This window comes from Empidonax traillii, unplaced genomic scaffold (assembly GCF_003031625.1).
Source record: "Empidonax traillii isolate 1590-97213 ecotype Southwest subspecies unplaced genomic scaffold, ASM303162v1 scaffold40:size2234952, whole genome shotgun sequence".
NCBI lineage: Eukaryota > Metazoa > Chordata > Aves > Passeriformes > Tyrannidae > Empidonax > Empidonax traillii.
In genome coordinates this window covers 1,795,936-1,818,434 of record NW_020955233.1, presented here as the reverse complement: position 1 = coordinate 1,818,434, position 22,499 = coordinate 1,795,936, and the positions used below count along the sequence as shown (strand labels likewise).

General features: G+C 44.6%; 1 protein-coding gene across 11 annotated transcripts in view; it reads right to left on the bottom strand.

The window, feature by feature from the left end:
• Positions 1–19,669, bottom strand: part of GIGYF2 (GRB10 interacting GYF protein 2) — a 70,831-nt gene extending 51,162 nt beyond the window's left edge. For 10 of the 11 annotated variants that reach the window (XM_027878336.1, XM_027878338.1, XM_027878341.1 and 7 more), the window contains exons 1-4: positions 19,558–19,669; positions 7,755–7,837; positions 5,443–5,572; positions 3,246–3,341 (exon numbers count right to left, since the gene is read on the bottom strand). In XM_027878336.1, coding sequence (XP_027734137.1) covers positions 3,246–3,341; positions 5,443–5,572; positions 7,755–7,795 — 267 coding nt within the window. In that variant the 5' untranslated portion in view covers positions 7,796–7,837; positions 19,558–19,669. Of the gene's footprint in view, positions 1–3,245; positions 3,342–5,442; positions 5,573–7,754; positions 7,838–18,695; positions 18,723–19,557 lie in introns of all 11 variants that reach the window. The other variant, XM_027878337.1, reaches the window with a different exon arrangement.
• Positions 19,670–22,499: the final 2,830 nt, after the last annotated feature.

The window sequence follows — 22,499 nt, the reverse complement described above, 5'->3', positions numbered from 1 at the left end:
ATGAGACAAGCAATTATATACTAGTTAAAATCTAAATGGATAACATCAGAGCCAACAGGCATTCAAAGCAGAAACTGCTTGGTATGTGCCTCCTAGAAAAGTAGATCTTCCTTCAAGACAGAATTGGTAACTAAGTAGACTTGAGGGGAAAGGAAGAACGCAGTCATGCATGGCAAAACAGCAAGGTCAGCCTCCAGTAAATCTGACTATTTTCCCAGCCAGCTCTTGAAGCTTAAAGTAACCATTTCAACAGCAAGTCAAAAGGAACCACCTCCATTTGCCTCTAAGCAAATCACCACCCTGCTGTTGATACTTCTGCTTTTTTGATGAAGTATTTCCCTACAAAACCATCTTTAGGCTACTTATCAGATTCACTGTCTTGCCTAGGAGATTCCTTACTTTTTATGCCCGACTCTTCCAGTAAGGACAAAATACTAATCTCCCTTTTCCAAAGGTTTTCTAAATTTGCCATTTCTGACCGAACTCGGAGCCAATTCCCCTCCCCCCATAGAGTCCACGTGGTGAAGGTGAGATCCTCACCTCGTGCACAGTGACAACAACCCACGTGGAAAACCCACAGTAAGCAATAAAACCAGCAAAGTCAAAACAGCAAACCCCACCCTTCCTGCTGGTTAGTGTATTCCTTCAATGCCCATCCCTGACAATGCGCACCGAAGAGCTAAGATGCTTTAGGAGCAAAGGGAAGACGTCTCAAGAAACAGGTGTCAGGAACTCCATCATATTCAGCAAGAGCTCGAGCCTCCTTTTCTCCACAGGCAGATAAGACTAAAGCCACCGAACTCTTCCCTGTTGCAAACAGGAATAAGGGGGCTGGGGAGAAAGGCAAAGGAACACGAGCTCCATGTTGCCAGTGGTCCACGGTGGAAAGCTCTGTTAAAGCCATCCACAGAAACCTTTTCTTCAGACACTTCCCTGGAAACAGATCTCAGACAAATCTCTGATATTATTGAACAAAACCTACCACAAGGTCAATCAGTTGAGCTCTAGGTTAGCTCAGCAACTCTATCATCAGGAAAGAAACATTCTACATAAGAAGAACCAGCAACTCCATCGAAAGTAGATCAATACCCTGTAAAAGGGAATACTGCAGCCCCAAGTATTTGCTAGTTAAATTCTACAGGACTAAACAAATTAAAGCCTAAATTCATAGAGCTGCCAGAACCCATCATCCACACCTAGACAAGACATCTTTCAATCAGCTCAAGCCAAGTTCTTCCAGCCACAGCACCCACACAGCTGCAATGCCAGCAGGTGCACAGTTCTGGGGCTGTAAGAACTGCTCTGAACTCAGGCCTAGAGCAAAAGCCTGACAGGCCCAGCTTCACCTGCACCCCACCCTACCCACAGTACCCCTGCTCTGGTCAGGACTCCCAGATCTCTGCTCCACAAGCTCTGAGATAACAATTCTAGCTTAAGTATTCAAAGAGGGGGGTAAAAAGGGCTTTTAAACTATCTTTTATTAATCTTAATAGCAAGAACTTTCCTGTACCAGGACTAGCAGCAAAGCCATTAATATTCACCTCACGATCACTTCTGAACATGATTCTTGATGATAAATGATGTTTATTATGTCATGGGGAACAAACACCAGGAATTTCTAGTAGCTTAAATCATGCCATTCCCTTGGTATCTCAAATCAAGCCATGGAGGGGGGAAAAAGAACATGGAAAACCAGATTGTTCACATCCTCTAGGTCCCCAGAAAGCATTAATGGAAATTTATTAAAGAGGAAATATGGACCTCTTCTTTCAGATTAAGATTTTTACGGAGATTGTAGAGAACTGTTAAGGTGCCTAAAGGTTCCTGTCTGATTACAGGTGAAAAGCAGCAGGAGAAAGCAGTGACACAGGGCACACCAACTCCTCAGGACTTATCAAGGCTGGTGAAACACTGGGCACTGCACCAGAGGAACACCTATCCCTGAAGCACTTCCCATCTCATCTGTACCAAAAGGCCACTCAGCCACTTTCAATAGCACAGTCCTAAACTGGCATCACTGCTCCCAGAGTACACCAAGGTTCAATATTCTGGCATGTGTCTGGTTGACCATTTCTTGTTCTTACCCAAGAACAGGAACTGGGCTAAAATTTCCCATAAAAGCTTATTCTCAGTCTCAGCTGCCTTTTTAGACTAACTGGGACACCAAGTGCTTACAATGTATCCATGAACTCAAACACAACTGCTGATTACAAACTAAACCATCAGCACCTTGTGTCAAAGGACAGCATCTTACAGACACACAGGAAATATGAATCAACTCTGAAGAGGCAGGAATTCCAGAAGAGGTGAAGAGGATATACAAAAATACAAAATTAAATGAAGAATTCAAGAACACAACAGCACGGAGGAAAGGAAGCTTACACTAATATATCTTAAACTAATAGTAATTCTACCCACCCCTGCAAAAAATCAAAGCCAGTAAAAATACTAAGCTTTCTATTAGAAAAGTAACAAAATAACCAAACCACAGGATTATGAAGTGCTAAGAAACATGACAAATTGGAGGGCAGCCTCAAAATCAAAAGTTCTGACAGGCATAAAGAGGGAATCAATCCAGAGTCAAAAGTCAGAGGCACTATCCAGAGCAGGGCAGGCAGCTTTCTCCTCTAGGAATCACATTTAAATCGAGGGTTTTTGAACTACCCAGATCAGTCATCTTTGAAATGGAATCTTTATGGACTGCCAGTTCTCACTCTTATCTTGTTCACCAATTAACCGTATACCTATGGAGACCAAAGGAGGAGATAACCAAGAATTGCCTACCTACAGAGCAGTTAAGAGTTCTGTATCCTTCTAAGAAATGCTAACAGTCAAATAAGTTCAACAGCTCTCCAAAGAGCACAAAACTGAAGCTACACAACTCAGACACTTGTAGGACTCTATGATTACAAAAGACGGTCTAAAACCTGGAGGAAATTTTACTGATATAAAAATGGTGCAAACTCAAAAACCAGGTAAAATTTCCCAGATGGTGATCCTGGATTTAACAAGCTGTCTGATGTCCACAGAATACTGTATGACAAAACATCCGTTCAAATTTAAGACAACAATTGAGTATGAACAGAATTTAAACTTCATGCTGACACAGAATGCTTTCATAATTTCTTTCTCCAAATTCTCCAAATCTCAAATTTTATGGTTTTGCTTAATGGAAGTATACTCTTCATTTTGTCTTCACTACTGACAATCTAAAGATTTAACATTTAAAAAAAAAAGATACCAACCTGTTCTTCTTCTGTAAAAGGTACAAGTGCCAGTGGTGGCAGGGGCTCCTCTTGTAAAATAGGCAGAAACTCCTTATCCAGAAGGTCTGAAGGTATCTGTATGAAAGGAAAAGAGCATTCTATTATATCCAAGTATTTCCACTTCAGGGATAATGCCACAGACGTTGATTCACCAAAAATGTTATGCTGCCAACTCAGTGTCCATCCACTAGTACTTCCCAGGACATTTACCAGGGCTGGGTGTACCTGCAAATCTACCACCCCCAGAAAAAAAATCTTTATAGATTTCCAGAGAACCCCCCCACACAAGATCCCAGACATCAGAATACAAATTTACACAGCACTGCAGCTCAAACCTGAACCAAGTGAAATTTCATCTGGTAAATTAAAAACTATTGCGTTAACTCCAATGCACTTTACAGCCAGACTTCTGTTCAGCAAAACTACCACACACAGCACAAAGGTTGTATTTGATTTTAAGTCAGCAATTCCAATTTACAACCAATAAGGAGAGTAAAAAGCCACAAATAAAAAACCCAAGTAAAACAAAACTATATGTATACATTAGTTGGAGAACACTGATGATTTAAATCAAAATAAATTTTAACACTAATTTTGAATCAGAAGCTCCATCAGCAGATGTGACCTTGAGAATCTGGACAAGAAGCTGCAATTACAGCCAAGTGAGGTCTAATTATGCCAACACAAATCTGTTTCAAAAATATTTAGTTCATAATACTAAAGACTTTTTATATTTTCATTTGGGTACATGCTAGCAGAAGCTCTCCTGCTTTCTATCAGTGTATCTTTTAATCAGAAAAGCAATTTTGCCTCATCTTCAGCCAGCAAAGCTTGAAGATGACCCAGTGAAAAAGGACAGGGTACAAGACACAGCTTAAAAACATTGCCCTGAGTAGTTAAGTAGCACCACTGTCAAGATAACTAGAATTTCTCAGCCCCCTGGAAACACCTGGGTATCAAAAGCAAGACACAGTCTAATGATAATGCCTTTCTGGCAAACACACAGGGAGAAAATCTTCTTTTGGACCACTCCTGAGGACGGGAGAACTTCCTGTAACACGGGACATTCCAAGGTTGTTCTCAATCAGTCCCAGCTGCAGAGGCCTCAGCAGCACCTGCTCAGCACACAGCAATGGCCTCTGGCTGGCTGGCTTCTTCCAGCACAGCACCAAGGCTGAAATCACAGCTGCCCAAAGCAGAGCACCACAGTCCTGCATGTCAGAGCAGGGCTTTCACTAAACACACTTCACAGACTCAGGATCCCTGGGGGAGCAGCACAGGGCTCCCAGCGCTGTGGGAGTGTCAGCACAGCCATGGCAGGGCAAGAACACGGAGCTGGGTGTGCACAGGTCTGTGCCAAGCTCAGGCCACAACCCGACATCATTTCTTGCAGCCCCTCCCTCACTTGAGGGTGAGACTCCTGGAAGGATTGAGATTTCCAAGGCACTTTGTGCTGCTGCAGCAATAAACCAGCCTCTGTCACCAGCTGCAGGAAAACCCAAGGTTTACAAATGCAGAAGGTGAGAAAGGACCTCTGAAATTTTACATCATCTTTTACACCACCGAAAGCCTTGTTTGAAATGAAACCAGGAGGAAGTTTTCAACTTTCTACGTTGTCCTTATGCATCCCATGTGCCTAATTGTATTTTTGTCCTGATTCCCAGAGAAGGGAACTACCTGAGGACTGCTCTCATTGGGCCAGTTACCTGCTGAAACGAACTGCCTTAATTTGGGATAAATGCAGATTCATTGCAGTTTTCAGATGATTTGCTAACATGATTTATTGCCTGACTTTGTAGCTGAACCAAATAACTATGATGCACTACATAAATAACATCCTACTGAGGCAAGCAAATGTGCACAGCTGCAAGGAGGCTTTAACCCTCAGTCATCTGTGGCAGTGGGACTGAATATGGCAATCAGATTTTTTGTTCTTCGGGGCACAGGAAGTTGCCCCTAAAGAGGCAAAGAAAAAATCAAACATAATGAATGCAGTAAGAGTGGGATCAAATAACTACACACCCCACCGCCCCACCCCCAAATCAGACCTTTTCAGTCTGGGATGCCAAGGAACACATCATTTCTCTGTCCACAATCACGAAATACAAATCAGTATTCCCAATCTCAGGGCTCATTAGGAACACACACACCAGGCCTTCCTCCCCTTCCTGCTCACCTTGTTATCCTTTAGAAAAAGTGCCAGCATTTCTTCTCTCCCGTAGCGATAGTCTGCTAGTTTGTACTTGGGCAGGGCCGGAGACAGCGGAGGGGATGTCACGCTCCCACCGCTGGACAGGGCTCGCAGCCTGCAAAGAGACATGGACTGACTGAGTGGGTGCCCCCACTGTGCCCCCACACATCTTCCACAGATACTCATGGCAACAGCTTCTTCTGGACAAGAAAAATTCTTACCATGCTGAGGGTGGTGCAGCAAACACTAACCACGAGTTCATTCAGCTGTTTGGCAAAGTTTAACAGTACAGCACGGTAAATTTTACAATGGGTTTCTTCTTGTGTCTCTGGAATGCTTCTTTACTACAAATCCCTTTTCCAGAAATTAAAATTAATGGCTTTTTTTTTTATATAGTGTGTATATCACGTAGCTTAGGGTATCAATAAAAAAGATGTACAAAATATAGTGTCACTATTTCAGAGACATTTCAAGCAGCAGTCTAACTTAGAGTAACACATCAATATGCTGTTACATTTGCTCCCATCCCATACAGGCAAGTTACTCAACTTATTGCAGGTAACATCTTACCATTGTATGTGATTCCCCCTCTGCAGGTGCAATAATCTCATTTTATACAGTCACTTCCTCAACCACCCAAATGTTCTGTATTTTTAGGAACGTTTATTTTTTTGAGGATGTACGTGTCAAGAACCAGAACCCCAACCATTTTCCTACATTTTCCTTAATGTGCATCTTAGACAAGTAAACAATAAAACCTCTTCTCAACAACTGAGAAATCCATGGAAAGGCAGGTAACAGTGATTCAGAGACCTTTCACCTAATTATTGAAGCATGCTTTGATTTGTTTTATTGTTCTTTAAGCAGAAAGGAAAAAGCAATTTGCAAGTCAAATGTTAATCTTATTTTTTTAGTTTGGTGCCACCCCGTGGCAGGTCCTTTACACACCACTTCCAAACAAAACATGCCTGGGGAAGAATTATTCCGAGGATTAGATGGCTCAGAGCAATGTTCAACCCCAGTGCAGATCAAACGTGGCCCAGAGTTTCACTGGTAAGTGATACAGCAGCTTACGTGACAGACACAACTGCACCGCAACCCAGAGGAATAGTTATAAATCTTATATCCCATAATTCCTGTAAAAATCTAGTAACTCACTCCAGCAGAATACATATCCCATACACAATCTGATCTGGTTTTTAAACTAAATGGAGACTGAAGTCCCCTCACTATGACACAGCAATCAAGCTACTGTTAAAATGTGCTTTTTTTAGAGCTGTCTTCCCCCTTCTTTTTAATATAACTTTGGCTTCCATCCATCAAGGATCTAATCATGTCTGTCTCTTACACAGAAGAGCACTCCAGTATAACATATCTTCCTGGTGGGTGTATTTATAGACAGTGATGGAGTCATTCTTTACCCTTCTTTCCATCTAACAGAATAGACTGAGCTCTCATTGTTTCCCAGCCCACAAATCACCTCTTCCTTCTTGGCTGAAGGCTCTCCCATTTCTGTGCCCTGTGCAGGGCAGTGTGGCAGCAGCAGTGAGGATGTCATTCCAGTAAGTCTCACCACATGCTGTGCAGCATTTTTTTTTCCCAGACCCACTCCACTCCCCCAGGATCACATCCCTCTTCAGAAACCACACCACCCATAAGTCTTGTTTGTAACTGAAGCCACCAACACTTCACCAGGAGACTGGAACAAGTACCGAATAATCACACCTGTGCAATCATTCCTTAACAAAAACCAGGACAGTGCACGTCAGCCGACAAAATGATACGACATCAGGGATTCCCTTTAACACAGCAGCTCATTTTCCCTGACACTTTCAGTGCACACACGCAGATACTATGGCATGCAACTCGCTTTCATCATATTCCATACAGACTTGGGTTTTTTGAACAGTGGAAAAAGAACAACCTTGCTTAGCTACAAATTTAAGTCCAAGGAGCAGAGTTTAAGAACTTTCTTATTAACATGGAAAGACCAAACAAGCACATCCTCAGTTACTCTGTGCACACCTCTGAGATCATAAACATTATTGCTCCCTCAAATACGTGGTAGCAATGTAAATATTATGCCTTAACACATCATGAAACCCAACTCATTCCACACACCGTGCCACTTCACAAAGTGAAGACTAATCTTACAGTATTGCTTCCAATGCCAGGTGAAACAGGATGGACCAACAAACACATTTTATCCCATTCAGTCTTATAATCAGTTCTGTTTCAAAGGACAGAAGTTCATTTCAGACAAGGTTCTGGAGTCTCACAAAACAGACAAAACTTACCATTCAGGCCCAAAGTTAAGTGTCTGAGTTTCTGCTGCCATTTTTTTTTCCTGTTCTATTCCTCTTTTTTAAAAAGCGTGAACCTGAAAAATAAAAGTGTTTGCCATGAAAATAGTTGAATTGATATAGTCCTTCAGAAATTAATTCACAATACAAAGCACATCTGGTCATGCAAAGAAGTAAAAAAAAATTGACATGGAAATTTTTTTTTTTAGAATCCATTTCATTCTCCAGTATAATTAATTTACTAATATAGGAGCAACTGCATCAAGATCTCTTCCCCAAATCCCTCTTTTACAGCTCAAACAGAACTCCGGATCAGTGTGTCTGAGGAAACAATTTGTACAAACACTGAGAACTTGATGCATAATCCCCTTCTGTAAGAACAGTAATGCTTAATTAACAGAATTGCTGCTTCCTGACAATTACAAGAGGATAAAAACCTACTAGAATTACAGCAAGACAGATTTGCCAGCTGAGTGGCAGAGTATTCAAGAAATTTCCACTGCTCATTCTTGAAAAATAAGCCTTCTAAAGACTGAGCACATCCAACGCTATGACATCCTCCAAAAATCTGCAGGCAAATGACAGTATTTCTCTCATTCTTAGTTTTATTAGGCAAAAAAAAAAAAAAGCCTAACTTAAGACTTGAGCTACTTTCATTCCCAATAGCCCAGGTCCTGCAGACATAGCACAGGTATGTTCCCCCAGGACAAGAGCAGGCAAAGCCACACAGGAGGGAAGGGACAAGACTAAGGGAAGTCTTGTCTGTCAGAGCCAAGCACAGCCCAGGCAGCTCTAGAGAAGTGTCTTCTGCAGCCACAAATACAGCCCCTCTTTCCTTCCAGCATCAGCAAACTCCACATCTGCAGAGGAAGGAGGCTTGGCTCTTGAAAAATCAAACAGAGTAGAGGCAAAGCCCAAAGAAAAAAGGATTTGAAGCATTACCTACAGACACTGCTTGATCAGAGTTGAAGAACCCATCCAGACAGACGACAGGGAGGGAACTCTGTTGGATCAGAACCCTATTCCAAACTAGACCCAGGGACTAAATAACCAGCTTCTTCTAAATAACCAGTTGGTCTGGGCTTTGCAGGAGAAGGTGATGGCAAAGAACAACAAAATGCGGGGAGGTGGAAAGGGTAGTAGTTACCGAAGAAAACAAGACAAAACCAAACAAAGGAAAGCTTTTTTTCTTATACACATGTTACAGAAGTAATGATACTAAAGTGAAAGAAAATAAATCAGGCCCTCAAAGTTAGGAAATGACAAACCAAACATGCTAAAACCACTGGAACAGATTTTACCCAAATCTTTTGGGCATAAGATTACAAATAGTTATAAAACTCACTGCAGCCTAAGCCTACCAACCAACATTTGGCTTATGGATTTTTACTACGTGGCATACCCATTTTTTTCCGTATACAATGTAATTTATATACAAATCTTAGTATTTTTATTTTCACAATAACCCTATATAATGAAATGGAATTTTCCCCACTACCTGTATCAAAAGCTAATACAGAAATACCCAGCTATTCTCACAGGCCCAGTTTGAGATGACTTTGGTCTGATTTGAGTTGCCTTTTTGAAGCAAGCGACAGCTCATTACAACAGTCATTGTGTGTCACTTATTATTATTTGAATCAAAATACAGGGTGAGGTACCCAAAGGAGACAGAGCAGCCACTTGTGAAGATATTGCAGGTCAGTTGAAGCGAACCATCATGCACACTCCAGCAGAGACAAGCCTCTGAAACAACTCCTTGCTCTGCCCCTCCACTTCCTGCAATGCCTGTAATCCCACTGTTGGAGGGGTGGAGAGTTTCCAGATCAACCCAGGATCATCACCAGGGAATCTGGGATCTTTAGCTCCTAACATCAAAGCTAGCTTAGTAAAAGCAATACCAAAAAGGCTGGCACTGAATGTTACACTGCCATGAAAACACAGCTGAAAAGCATCAGATACAAGGACAAAGCACCAAAAACCAGTAAGAACTGAGCTCTTTACTGGGGTTGGACCCACTGGGCCCCACCCTCTTCAGCCTCTGCATTCGTTTCCCCAAAACCCGAGGATGCTGTGTTATCCTTCTCTGCCAGACTCCTGAGCACTTGAGTACCTCCAGGAATACTCAAAGTCAAAGCCTTCCAGTATCATCCCAGTGAGCTGCAAAATAGTTTTCCCTGACCCTCACTTTGGCCACACTTCATTTGGAGAACTCTTTGCTGGCTTCCTCCTCCTGTATTGCACTGAGGGATGTTTCTTCCTCCCTGCAGGTTCTGACTGTGCAGGTTTTGAAATGAGACACCTCTAAGTGAGTGAAACTGTAGCTGAACAGGCCTCCCAAAAAGCCCCAAACAGAATAAAACACAGATGTGTAGATAATTTGAAGAGGTTTAACAGGTGAATTTAATAGGCAACATTACCCAGAAATAAAACACATATGAAAAAGAAATTACAGGCAAAGCTGAGAAAAAACCACTGGAAAAGAGGCACTCTGGAAATGGGCAATGAGCTGGGAGGAAGAGGAGGGCAGAGAGCAGGGAAAAGACTCAGGAAAGCTAAGACAGCAGGAATACACTGAGACAGGGAAAGCAGGAACCATGTGCTGCTTCTCCTGGTTTCCAGAGCAGGGAAAAGCGCAGAGCATGAAGCCAGAGCAGAGAGGAACCTCCACAGGGACTGCTCAACACACCTGGCTGGTGCAGAGCAGAAGCTGCACCAACTGGAAAGGCCAGTCGGGGTGGACCAGGCAGCACTCCCTTCACGAGAGCAAAGAGTCAGGGTGGAGCAAGAAAAAGGAGAAATTAAGGTAAGGGAATGAATGATTAGCCATTTTGGCCGAGGAAAAGGCCTGAATTTATCACATCTTTATCATCTAGATCATTTTCTTACACTTTAAACTTCAGTATTAATAATTGAAATGTTGATTTTGGTCTTTTTTTATCAATGCTGCCTCCTTTTTAATCAAGGATTGCAAAAATAACATATATTTGCAAATTGCAAAAATAACATAAGTAACGTTTCCCCCTCGATAAAATTCGATGAAGGAAAAGCCCCTTTCTGAACTGCTGGCTTTGTGAATCAGGGATTTCTACAGACAAATGGCTCTGAGTGGAGCAATCCCCAAGCCACAGATGTGATCTGGGCAGAGCACAGACTCGAGCTGAAGCGAGACACTGAGGCACTGCTTTGATCCTGGCCAGGTAACAGCTCTGCTTGGCCAAGAAGGCTGCCCAGCACTTCCCACCAGTCCACCCAAGAGGAACATTTTCTCCAAAGTTTTCTACAAATCAGCTCAATCCTTAATCAAGGTGCCAGTGCAACCCTACAAAAGGCTGCAGTTTTCCTGCGTATTTGGGGAAAGATGGAATTGCTTCATAAACTGAACTGGGACCCCATTTTCCTGGGGTGATACCTGCTGTCAACATGCAGGGCTGAAAAGAGAAGAAGTAACACCAACCCCACCATCAACCTGTGGACTAGCAAGAGAAAAAACACCCTTTTATTTTGTCAGCTGCTCAGCACTTTGAAAATCAGAAGTCCATCCTCCCAGCAGACACAAAATGTAATCCAATAACATTAAGCCCTTAAATGGCTTTCACTCACAATTACCAGGTAATATCATAGATGCACAAGTTGCTATCAGCAACACTCCTTTCATGGGTTCACTGCAGGTAAAATGGTTACTTTACCAAGCTTGCAGGTTTTGACATTACTTCTCAAGCTTGCTACTTAGTACCTGACAAATCTATTAAAGCTCTCAGAAACATCTGCTAGAGACACAAGTTGCAACTTGATTCTACCGGCCAGATTTGTGCACTAAAATGCAGAAGATGCTTCAATCAGAGGTCTGTAATTACTATGGCACACTTTGCCCACAAGCTCTGGCATTTTAAAACACAGAGCTAGTAATAAATATCCAAGCAAAAGCTGTTTTCAGAGACTCTGGAAGACCTAAACTACCATGTTGTACCAGACCTTGCTCAACTGCAGAATATACACAAAAAAGCCATTTGAAGGTTTATCCCTTACTGGCAGGCAGCAGAGTTAAGATTTTCAGGCAATGTTAAACTCCTCCATTTCCATTACAGAATTCTGTCAGCTTGCACCACTTGGCAATCTGTCTGCTCTGCTGCTCCAGATAGAGAAACACTGATTCACAGCATTCCAAGCTGAGTCTAGGCAGTGGCTGCATTCAGCTCTGCCCATTTAATCTTTCCTACAGACAAAAAAAAAAAAATTAAAGATTTGGACTGTCACTGCAATTTATAGCTTTGGGGCTGCTGTGTGCTTAGGGTCTTTATTAACTTTGGAAATCTAGATCTTGAGAAAAAAAAGCATACCACTGATCCTTCCTATACACAGCTATTTTATTTTGAAATTGTCTCCTCTTTGATCAGAGGTGTTTAGGAAGAAAAATATCCTTTCCTTCCAAGGTAGTTCTGTTGCTACTGTAGGTTTGAAACAGTCTTTTAAACTTAGAAATCAGCTGAAACTTTGAGAACCAAAGAACACAAGAGCAGGTTTAATGCAAGGAATTGGGTTCTCCCTAAATAAAGATGGGACAGGAATTTAACAGCAGTGCTCCACCATGCAACAGCAACATTACAGCAAGATGATAAAACCTCACCTTCCCCAAGCAAGAAAACATTCCACAGGCAGCTACTAGAGCTGGCTGATGTCAGTGCCAGCAGCTGTGTTTTAAAAAAAATTAACAGGTTGACTGAATAATTAATACTGATTTTCTCTAATTCCTGAAATATTAAAGAAGATCCATAACTGTGTGCAAGCAAGCCACTTTTTAAGCACAGTGGTAAACAGGATGACTCAGGTGGCCACCCTACCTGCCTGTCTGATATTAATCACTGGCTGAAGCAGACAGCACTGATTAAAGGACACTGGCATAATTATGGTCAGGCAACATGGATTTATGGAAGGCAGTCAATCAAAATATACTTTTGTAAGGGTAGAAATTTCATTGCTCCAGCAAGCAGGGGAAATAAATTTTAACTTCAGCAGGACACTTCCATTCAGCAGAACTCTAAAAGGACAAGATCATTCAGAACCACACAAAAGGTCTCAAATCATCACAACATACTTTTTCTTTTAATCCTCTCTTCCAAAAAACATACAGCCACCCTTTTTCAAAAGGAATAAAATTCACAAAGCTAAGCAAAAGTTAAAAAGCTTTCTCCTGCTTCTGCAGAGTCTGCAGTACTGGCCTACAAAACTACTAAAACTTCAGGATGAAAACGTGGCTATGGTAAAGAATGGAAATGACACGTCATCAGTGGTGCCACGATGAATTATTCAACTCAGGCCAGTACAGCAGGTTGCACTGAATAAGGCCAAGTCAGGAGAGTCACTAGCAGAAAACACAGGTGATACGCAACTAATGCAGGACTATTCTGGAAAAACACAGTCCTGAAACCAAGCTGAGATTTATGACATTAATCAGCTGAAAAGAAGCACATGGTACAAAACTGACTAGAAGAGCTAACAGGAAACACAGGAATAAGGAAATACAGAGTAAATACACACCACATTGTGTCACTGAAGGGATATTGTGTCCTGCTCTGTTGTAAGAGGCAAAAAAGCTGACAAATCAGGAGTTCAAAAATTGATAGAATGTGACAGATATGCCTTACAGTGAGAAGAAGAAACACCAACACCACACTAAAGCTCCATTTATTAAGCTTTGAGGAAAAAAAAAATAAGTATTTTGCTCAGTCTGTAAATGATCATGCAAGTTAAACAGCTGAAGACTCAAGTTTATTCAGTGAAGGGACTGAAGCAAGACGTGGGGATAAACAGCAGAGTGAGTTGTTTTCAGGTCAACACTAAATGATTTTCTAAAAGGTATGTTCTACTTTAAACAGAAAATTAGTCAGGAAAAAAAATCCATTAGTCACATTACACAAGATGCCAGACAAGTCACAGGAGTCTCCTCTGGCTTGCCCAACCTTATTCCTTGATAAAGGCAGTGAATTTTCCAAGGCCTATCTGCCCATACATCAAGTTTTTGTTTTTCCTAAGAGAACAAACAGCGTCCAAACCATTCACTTCTCCAGAAACTACACCTCTATTATTATTCTTACGTTTTTAGATCTCCTCAAGTCTTATATCCTTCCTGTCTCAAACCATTGCAAAAGTGTTTTATCTCAGCAGTTTCTGGTCAAAGATGGCCCGTGACTCCCTCAAACGGCAGCTCCAAGCTGCCCCTCCACAAAGATCCATCCAAAGCTCCATGGAGCTCTGCCGCTCCCAAAACACTGAACTCCAGCCAAGGGTAACAAACACAGGTGGGCTGTGGGTCCCCTCTGGGAGAGGGTGACACGAGAGACTCAGGAGACGCACACACCTAACCAACAAATAAAAACATTAAGTAACATCTCTTTTTCCCCCCTTTCCTACCTCCTGCTGTGAGCTGGTGGCAGGTTGGGAGCTATCCTCTCCTTGCTCTACCTGCACACGGACAGCTGGGAACGCTTTTCCTGGTCTCCCCAGAAAGCAGCGTGACCTCCACCTTCATTCCCAGTCTCCAGCCAAACACAGACACCAGCGATTAAGCTCCAAGCAAAGTCAGGGAACCACACCCTTGGCCTTGCCACTGGCTGAAACACAAACACTTCTCCTTCCAAATCCTATCCCAAAATGCTGCCAGCGCTCATTTTCCAGCTGAAAAAAATCACTTCCACATCTGTGTACCTTGTGCATCCAAAACTTGCTGGTAGTTTTAGTAGTATTTATAATAATAATTTTAGTAATATTTAGTCTGTGCCATTCCACAAGATATTAGGGATCAGGATGCCTGGTCTGCCTGCCTGCTCCCCAACAAGATCAGCAGCCAGACAGTGCGAATGCACCCCCAGCTACACACGCAGAGGTGCTGCAGCACCCCTCCCACTCCTCACACACATCATACAGCCCACCCATACATTCAGGGTGGAAGAACACAGCTTCAGACGACACTCACTGAAAACACTCACTGAATTAACAAATCTAGCTTCTCGTGGGGGCTTGGGGCTTTGTTTTACCTGTCACTGACATAAAGCAGCTTCTTTGGGCTTTGTGGAAATTCTCTCCCCCCACGCCTTCTTAAGGTTTCCTACTCTGCAGTTCTGAGACTGTACTCCTGCACCTCAGGAAACATTCAACACTGTGTCTGAGAAAGGGTCCTGACAAAGAATTACAATGTGTATCACCCTGCATATCTTGGTCAGCCAGGAAGGCACAAGGTAACTTGTTACTATGTACGAACTGTAACACTTTTTAATAGCTTAACAATTCTCTTCTCTTCATGTTAATATTGCTGAAGATAGTCACTTGTTTGGATGTAAGAACCATATCTTTTAAAATCGATTTGTGATGTCTGGTCCTGCCTTAGTACTCTTAAAGCTTAGTGCAACAGAGAAAATTACATATACAGATGATTCAGCATTAACTAAGCCTATTGTAAAAGCTTCCACTGGCTTTAATGGTAGTTGAACTAGGTCTCTAATTTATTAAATCAAGTTATGAGATGCCTTTACTTAAAAACCTTGCCATATGCTACTTCCATGATCAGCCCCACTCACTTTCCATCACACACAGTCTAACACTGACGTCAACCCTGCTTTGAGCAGGAGGCTGGGGCAGACAACCACCAAGGCTCTTCCAGCTAAACCATCCTCAGATTCTGACAAATATGGCTCAAAAAAAATCATTTCTACCTCCCATCACTTGCCACTCACGCCAACTCCTCGCCACACAGCATTCTACTGAGGCTGAAGGTTCGTGAGTTCAGCTCTCTGTCCATCCTCACAGAATTTCATCCCAAGTCATCTCCTTAGTGCCCAAAGCACATTTTCTCCTTTTGCTCCTTCCAGTCTGAATTGACCCACCACCACACACAGATCACATCTGCTTTTACCCAAACTGACCTACCCATGGGCATCCACAGCCTCTGAATCCCCCCCTCACACAGTATCTTTATCACAAAACACCATCCACAGGACGCCAAGTTTGTTGTCAGTGACAGAAGAAGATTTTTTTTAAGTGTTTCATTGTGATGACTTGTAACAAGTATTTCTCTACTGAATAAAAAGGACAGAGTTCCCCTAAGCAAACACTACCCTCCCAAAGGGCAACGCATCATGCTTTCTTTCACCAGAACAGCTAGTTAACAATACCAACATATTTTTCTAGCCGATTCTTGTAATATGTTATATGTAAGCTTGTTTATCTCTTCATAATGCCAAACTACATATGCAAGAGCCACTGTTAAAGCCACATCAAGTGTGAAATGCTGAGGGGGATTTTTCTAGATTTTTTTAAACATATGGTCAAAAGGAAAGAAAGTGATAATGCAGTTTTAATAACTAGCTGAGGGAATCAAAAAACAGTAAGTGATCCAAAAGGCATATCAACAAAGCAGTATTTTAAAACAATTCTCTAAGTGTTCATTAAAATTTCTCATTGACCTACTCTACAATCTCTACACAGCTCCTGGTATTCCTTCTGCTTTTCTCTGTAATCCTGGAGACTGCATATCCAGCTTCTACATATTCCAAGCTTTAAGGATTACAGAACAGGCTGACTCCTGAAAACACACACTTCGATTTCATGCTCACCAAAAGCCTCAGATGCATCAAAAAAATCCTATGCATCCTTTCCACTACAAAAAATATACTGGTATTAAACATCCCCACGGTGAACTAAGGAGTTATATCTATCTACACACGTGTTACCACCGACCACAAGAGGGCCAGTGCTGTACAGACCCTGTCACTTAAAGCACCTCATTCTTCTCAGTTCCATCCAGAGCTCAGGTGCACCTGGAGCAAACTTGCTAAGTTTTCTCAGTTCTGGCCACTTCCAAGCCAGGTCATTTGTGCAACCAAACAAAGGTTCAGGAGTTGAGAGCAAAAGAGAAAAGGAGCAGCTAAGCTGGGCAGAAAACTGACTTTGTTCCCATCCCCCTGCAGCATTTCACACACCTAGCACTTCCAATACTACACGAATTCAAACCGATGAGAAAGCCACACAAAGAAAAGTCCCTTTCAACAGAAACACTTGCCCAGAAACAAAGAGATGGGTTTCTCCTTACCAAAGCATCCAACGGATCTCTAGCAAGAGAGGAGAAGGCAGATCAGGCCTGTGCTTTTATGCCCATGAACAGAAATTTTATTGCTCTGCCCCTTAGCTCTGTCTATAATCATGAATAAAATATAGTTTATCTCCACTAATCTGAGCAGAAGCACTGGGAGGGGAAAAAATAAAAGCAGAAAAATAAGGGGAAAAAACGCTAGGAAAGGGATTTTTTTTTCCTGAATCAGGCTTAATACCATACTTTAAAAAGCCCTAAGGAAGAATTTTAAAGACCTCAATGAAAGAACAACATACACATGACAGTTACTTGAACATACAAGATCAGACAAAAGCAGGCAGAGTCGAATTTCATATTCTTAGTATTTCAAATAAATTAATAAACAAAGAGCTGGAGGCCTGAGTTACTTTAAAGAGGGGGTAGAGGGGAAGGCCCAGACCATGGGCTGGGTGCCCAGGTCATCTTCACCAGTTACTGTGAACCAGTGTTTCCCTTCTAGGTTTAAACACAAAGACCTTTCAGCACAGACAGGCAGATCAATACCAGCAAAGCCCTTCAGCCAGTCAGCTGCCCCAACAAGGTGTTCCAGGTGACTTTGACATGCACGGTTGTTTTAATTTTCATGAAATACCTAAAGATCTATTAAAAACTGCCAAATTTTTTCTTATATTCAGGTACAAAGAACTCCAGTTCGTGATAGAATTTCATTCAGACAACCAGCCTTAGCAGAGATGCAGTGGTGCTTAGTCTCAATTCCTTAGAAACACCCAAAACATCCTTCATACTCCCCTTTTACACACAAAGTTTTTTCCTCAATCCAGGAATAAAACAGTATGGAAAAAAATTAATTGTAAAGCCCCCAACTGTCTATTTACAAGCATTTTTTTCCCCACTTACATCATCGCAGACATCATATTTTTAATTTCCTGTAGGTTTTAGAAAGGTAAGAAAAAAAATGCTAATAGGAGCACCTGATGATATTTTACCTCAAGACCAACATCTGTAATTAAAAGAGGACCTGCAAGAGTTCAAGTTTTTGCTGTGGTATCAGAATTTTCTGTAAGCACCCTGTGAAACAAATCATCTTTGCTACAAGACTACCGTGCATTTTACTTCTGTGCTCTTACTTTAAAAGACAGGGCCAAGAAACCATTCAGAAAAGGCCCCCAAAGAAACACAGTGCCCCATGCATGTTCCTGCATCCAGGGCCTTAGCAGCTTTTAAAAACATTAAACCCCAGGATTTACACTCAGTACTGAAAGGGGCAATCAAAGGCTCAGCACAGGAGGTGACATCCACCTTCCAGGGACAAATCTCTGCCTTCTCTTTAATCCAGCTGACCAGGAAACTGAACCCTTCATTTTTTTTTTTTAAAGACACATGTTCAGTGAGAAATTAACACCAACATACATCTGCTGACACCAGCTGACCCGTAGAACTACACGAACCTGGGGAGCAAAACAGGTGCAGAAGGGGCAAGGGGCACTCCAGCATTTCTGTTGGCACACCCAGGATCGACTGGGACCCGTTTTCCCCTCAGCACCAGCCAACTGTTCAAACGATGCCTATCCGAGGGAATGGCAAGAAAACCAACACCTCAGAGCAGTAATGCTCCCATTATCTATTGCAGCCAACACCCAATAAGAAGAGCTTAAAAATACCAAAACAAAGCTTTTGCTGTTGACAACTGCAACCAATTTTGTTTTCAAAGGTTCTCAATTATCACACTGTGCATCAACCAAATGCTCCATTCACAAAGCAGCAGATTAATTTGTGTTTATTAAAGAGTTTCTTAAGAACAAAAGCAACCAGCAGTGTTATGGGAAAAGGAAAAAAAAATTTACACGTACTTTCCAGGAACTTGCCCAAGTCAGCTCCTGAAGTAAGAAAACAGAAGGAGCAGCGAGAAGTTAGAAGAATATAATGAGAGTTCAGAAGTTCCTTCCCCGCCCACCCAAGCAAGCACACACGCCGGAGTTACAGTAAGAGCAGCACACCACGAACGCTGAGCTGAAGCTTACTGGGGAAAATGTAGGGTTTTATTCCAGAAGCACTACTTGGCAACACCTCCTTTTGGTCTACACCTTGTCCCACTTCAAAGTGCAGCCACATAGGACTAAAAGAGCGGAAATGGCTCTGTTGACACTGAAACTACTTGTCTTGGATCAATACCAAAGGCACACAATGCTGATCGATGGTCCCTTCGGCCTGCCAAGGCCTCTCCAGTCAAACATCGCCGGTCACGGCTGCTCCCGGCGCCGCTGCCCGCGGGGGAGGCTCGGGGCTGCCTCATTCCCCGGGCTGTGCCCCCTGACAGGGCCACGGTGCCGGAGCAGGACTGCCCGCGGTGGGCTGGCAGGGACGGGTGAGTTCACCGGGCCAGTGCGAGGGAACACGGCGCCGCCTGACAGGCCCCGCGGAGCCCCCGGGGAGCGCAGGGCCCGCCGGCCGCGGCCCCGCTCAGCCCGCAGGAGCCCCCGGGGAGCGCAGGGCCCACCGGCCGCGGCCCCCCTCGGCCCGCAGGAGCCCCCGGGGAGCGCAGGGAGCCCCTCCGGGCGCGCCCCCCCCGAGGCGGCCTCGCCTCACGGTTAGGCCGCGGGGCGCCTCGGGACTGCGGCAGCCGCGGCGGGTGAGGGCCCCAGCGGAGCGAACGGCCAGGCGGGTGTGTCGGGGCGCGGGGGCCAGGCCGGGCGGGCCGGGGGGCGGCCGTACCTGCGCTCCGGGCGGACAGTCCCTCACGGCCGCGGCGGCTCCTCAGCCCAACAACACAAGATGGCGGGTGCGCCGCCACGCAGCGTCACGTGACCGACAAGCCCCGCCCTCCGGCCCCACAGCGGGACCCGGATGAGCGGCCGCGCTCCCCGCCCCCCGCCCGCGTGACGTCACCCCGGGGCAAGCCTACAGCGCCCCCTGGCGGAGCCCTAGGGCCCGCCCCTCACAGCCCTGAGGGGACATGGCCGGGCCGCGGGTCCCCCCGCCACCGCTGCCCAGCTCCCCTCCGTTCAATAACACTGAGGGGCTGGAGCGTGTGCAGGGAAAGGAACGGAGCTGGGGAAGGGGCTGGAGCAGCAGGAGCGGCTGAGGGAGCTGGGAGGGCTCAGCCTGGAGAAAAGGAGGCTCGGGGGGACCTTCTGGCTCTGCAACTCCCTGACAGGAGGGGGGAGCCGGGGGGTGGGTCGGGCTCTGCTCCCAAGGAACAGGGACAGGAGGAGAGGAAACGGCCTCCAGCTGTGCCAGGGGAGGGTCAGGTGGGACATCAGGAGGAATTTCTTCCTGGAGAGGGTGGTCAGGCCTTGGCAGGGACTGCCCAGGGAGGTGGTGGGTCCCCATCCCTGGAGGTGTCCAAGGAAGGACCAGGATGTGGCACTCAGTGCTCTGGGCTGGGGGACAAGGTGGGGATGGGACACAGGGGTGGACTCGATGGATTGGGAGGGCTTTTCCAGCCTGAATAGCCCTGTTAGCCCGTGGCTGTGTCCCCTCCCGCCGCCGTCCCGCACACACGGCCACTCAGCAGCGTGCTGTGGCCCCGGCCCTGCCGGGCCCCTCTGTGCGGGTTCTGTGGGGCCGTTCAGCTCTCTCGGGGCCCTGCGAGGCCACAGGAGCCGTGTGAGGAGCCGCCGTGGGCCGAGCGCTCCTTGCCCAGCCCAGGGCCGGGCCGCTCTCCCCGGCCCCGGGGGAGTCGTGCGGATGCGCTGCCGTGGGACTCCCCCCGGGGGGCGGCTGCTGCCGACACAGAAAGGGCAGTGCATGGCACGTATTTTGACTCTTCCTGATGGAAAAAATCAGGAGCTCGGGGCAAACTTTTTTCAGCTAAAAATACCGGTTTATTTTTAGTCCCCAAACCCATATTAGTACATGATGCAGAATAGCCCCATGTGGTTCCTTCAGCCTAAAAAACTATTCTGGGTTGTTACGCACTGCTGAAGGTATAACCGCTCTCAGCTGAAACAGTTGCACTCCAACTCTCATGGCAGCCACAACCCGCGGAGCTTTCTCTCTCCTCTTCTAGGTGAATAAATACTTGTCATTGTGCACTGAGCGCCAGCCAAAAATGATGCAACAGAGAACACTAGTGATTCTTCTGAGCTAATGGGTTGAAAGCCTGTAATTCTTGGGGTTTATTTTTAGCTGGGAGCAACACAGAACTACCTCACCCAAAAATCTCAGAATGGGATTTCTCCTTTAGGAGGCTGGTAGGGAAAAGCACAGCTCCCTAGAAAAGGGCTGGCCTCTGACAAGCTGCATTCGATCCCCCTAGTTGTTACACAGCTTGAGCCAATACTCATAACGGTGGAGGGAGAGAAGCAGGCAGAGCTGCATTTCAAGCTGTCAGGAAAAACTCCCAATTTCACTGCAGAAGCAGCTGTGCCTTGTTATTCTACTTATCAAATGTGAGCTTGAGCACTCAGAAATATTTTCACATGCTCTAAGACAACCTTTATCTGAGATGGGAGATGTTTAGCACTTGTGGAAATTTTTTTATCCCAGTTAGCACAAACATTATATTACTGAGGCAAAAAAAAATTCAAGAAGAGCGCGACTGAAACATGCCTCATCTGCAGAACTTGGCATTTCTGCAGAGTACCTCAAGGAAACTCAGATGACAATCTTTTGGTAATAGCAGATGCATCTTAAATCCTCCACAACGCTCATTCAAGCAGAACAGGGAGAATCTCATAAAAATTCACAGCTGTACCCGTGCAGTAAAATTCCTGCGTGGCTCAATCACAGAACTTCAGCTGATATTGTGTAGGTGTGAAATCACCCCAGCAGCCAGTCTGGGTACCAAGGGCATGATGTACTTCAGAGCCCTGGATAACTGTGCCAATTCCTCCTCACTATGACAAATCCAAGAACAGGGAAGCAGCTTTCCTAACAAACTGAAACCTTCCTTATTGACCCACTGTTTGTGCCCATCCTGGCTTGGAGGCAAGAGCCTGCACCTCTCGGTACAGCAGTGGGGCTATGAACACAGAGCACAGCTTGGAAATGAGAAATAATGGTCCTAAAGCAGCCCAGGAAGATGTGTTCTAGTCATGTTTGCCCTTGCCTGCCTCCCCCCCCCCACACACACACACACTTTGTTATTTGGAAAAGGCGCTCCCCCATTTGTTGAAATTCCAGGGATTTTGTCTGGGAAGAGTCAATGTTTTCTCAGCAGCCTCTGTTTTCCATGTCCTCATTTATCATATCCCTAAAAATAATGAAAACAGCAGCAAAGCAGGCAAACATCCAACTGAAGTTTTTAAAGTCAGTCACTTCAATGCATGTCACCTCAGGTGGCTTATGCTGAAAGACAGAATACCACAAACAAGCTGCTACTTCTGCAACACTCAGTTATAGAGTTTTAGATATCTTTCCCACATGTGGCAAGCTTAGCTTGCAATTCAACAACCAAGTGCTCCAGTTATTCCAATCTATCTTGCAAGGGATTTATTTGGATGCTGCCACAAGGCTAAAATGTTATTTGGTCATCTTAAATCCTCACAGATAAACCCTGAGCCAGGAAGAGCCTGATCATACTGCTCTGCTTCCCTTTCTCTCCACTGTGATCACACTGAGGTCTTTGGGTGAAACTTCTGGCCACCACAGGCCATCCCCTGCAGCCAGTGGCCATGGCAGTGCCAGCAGCATCCTGGAGAGATCCACTGTGA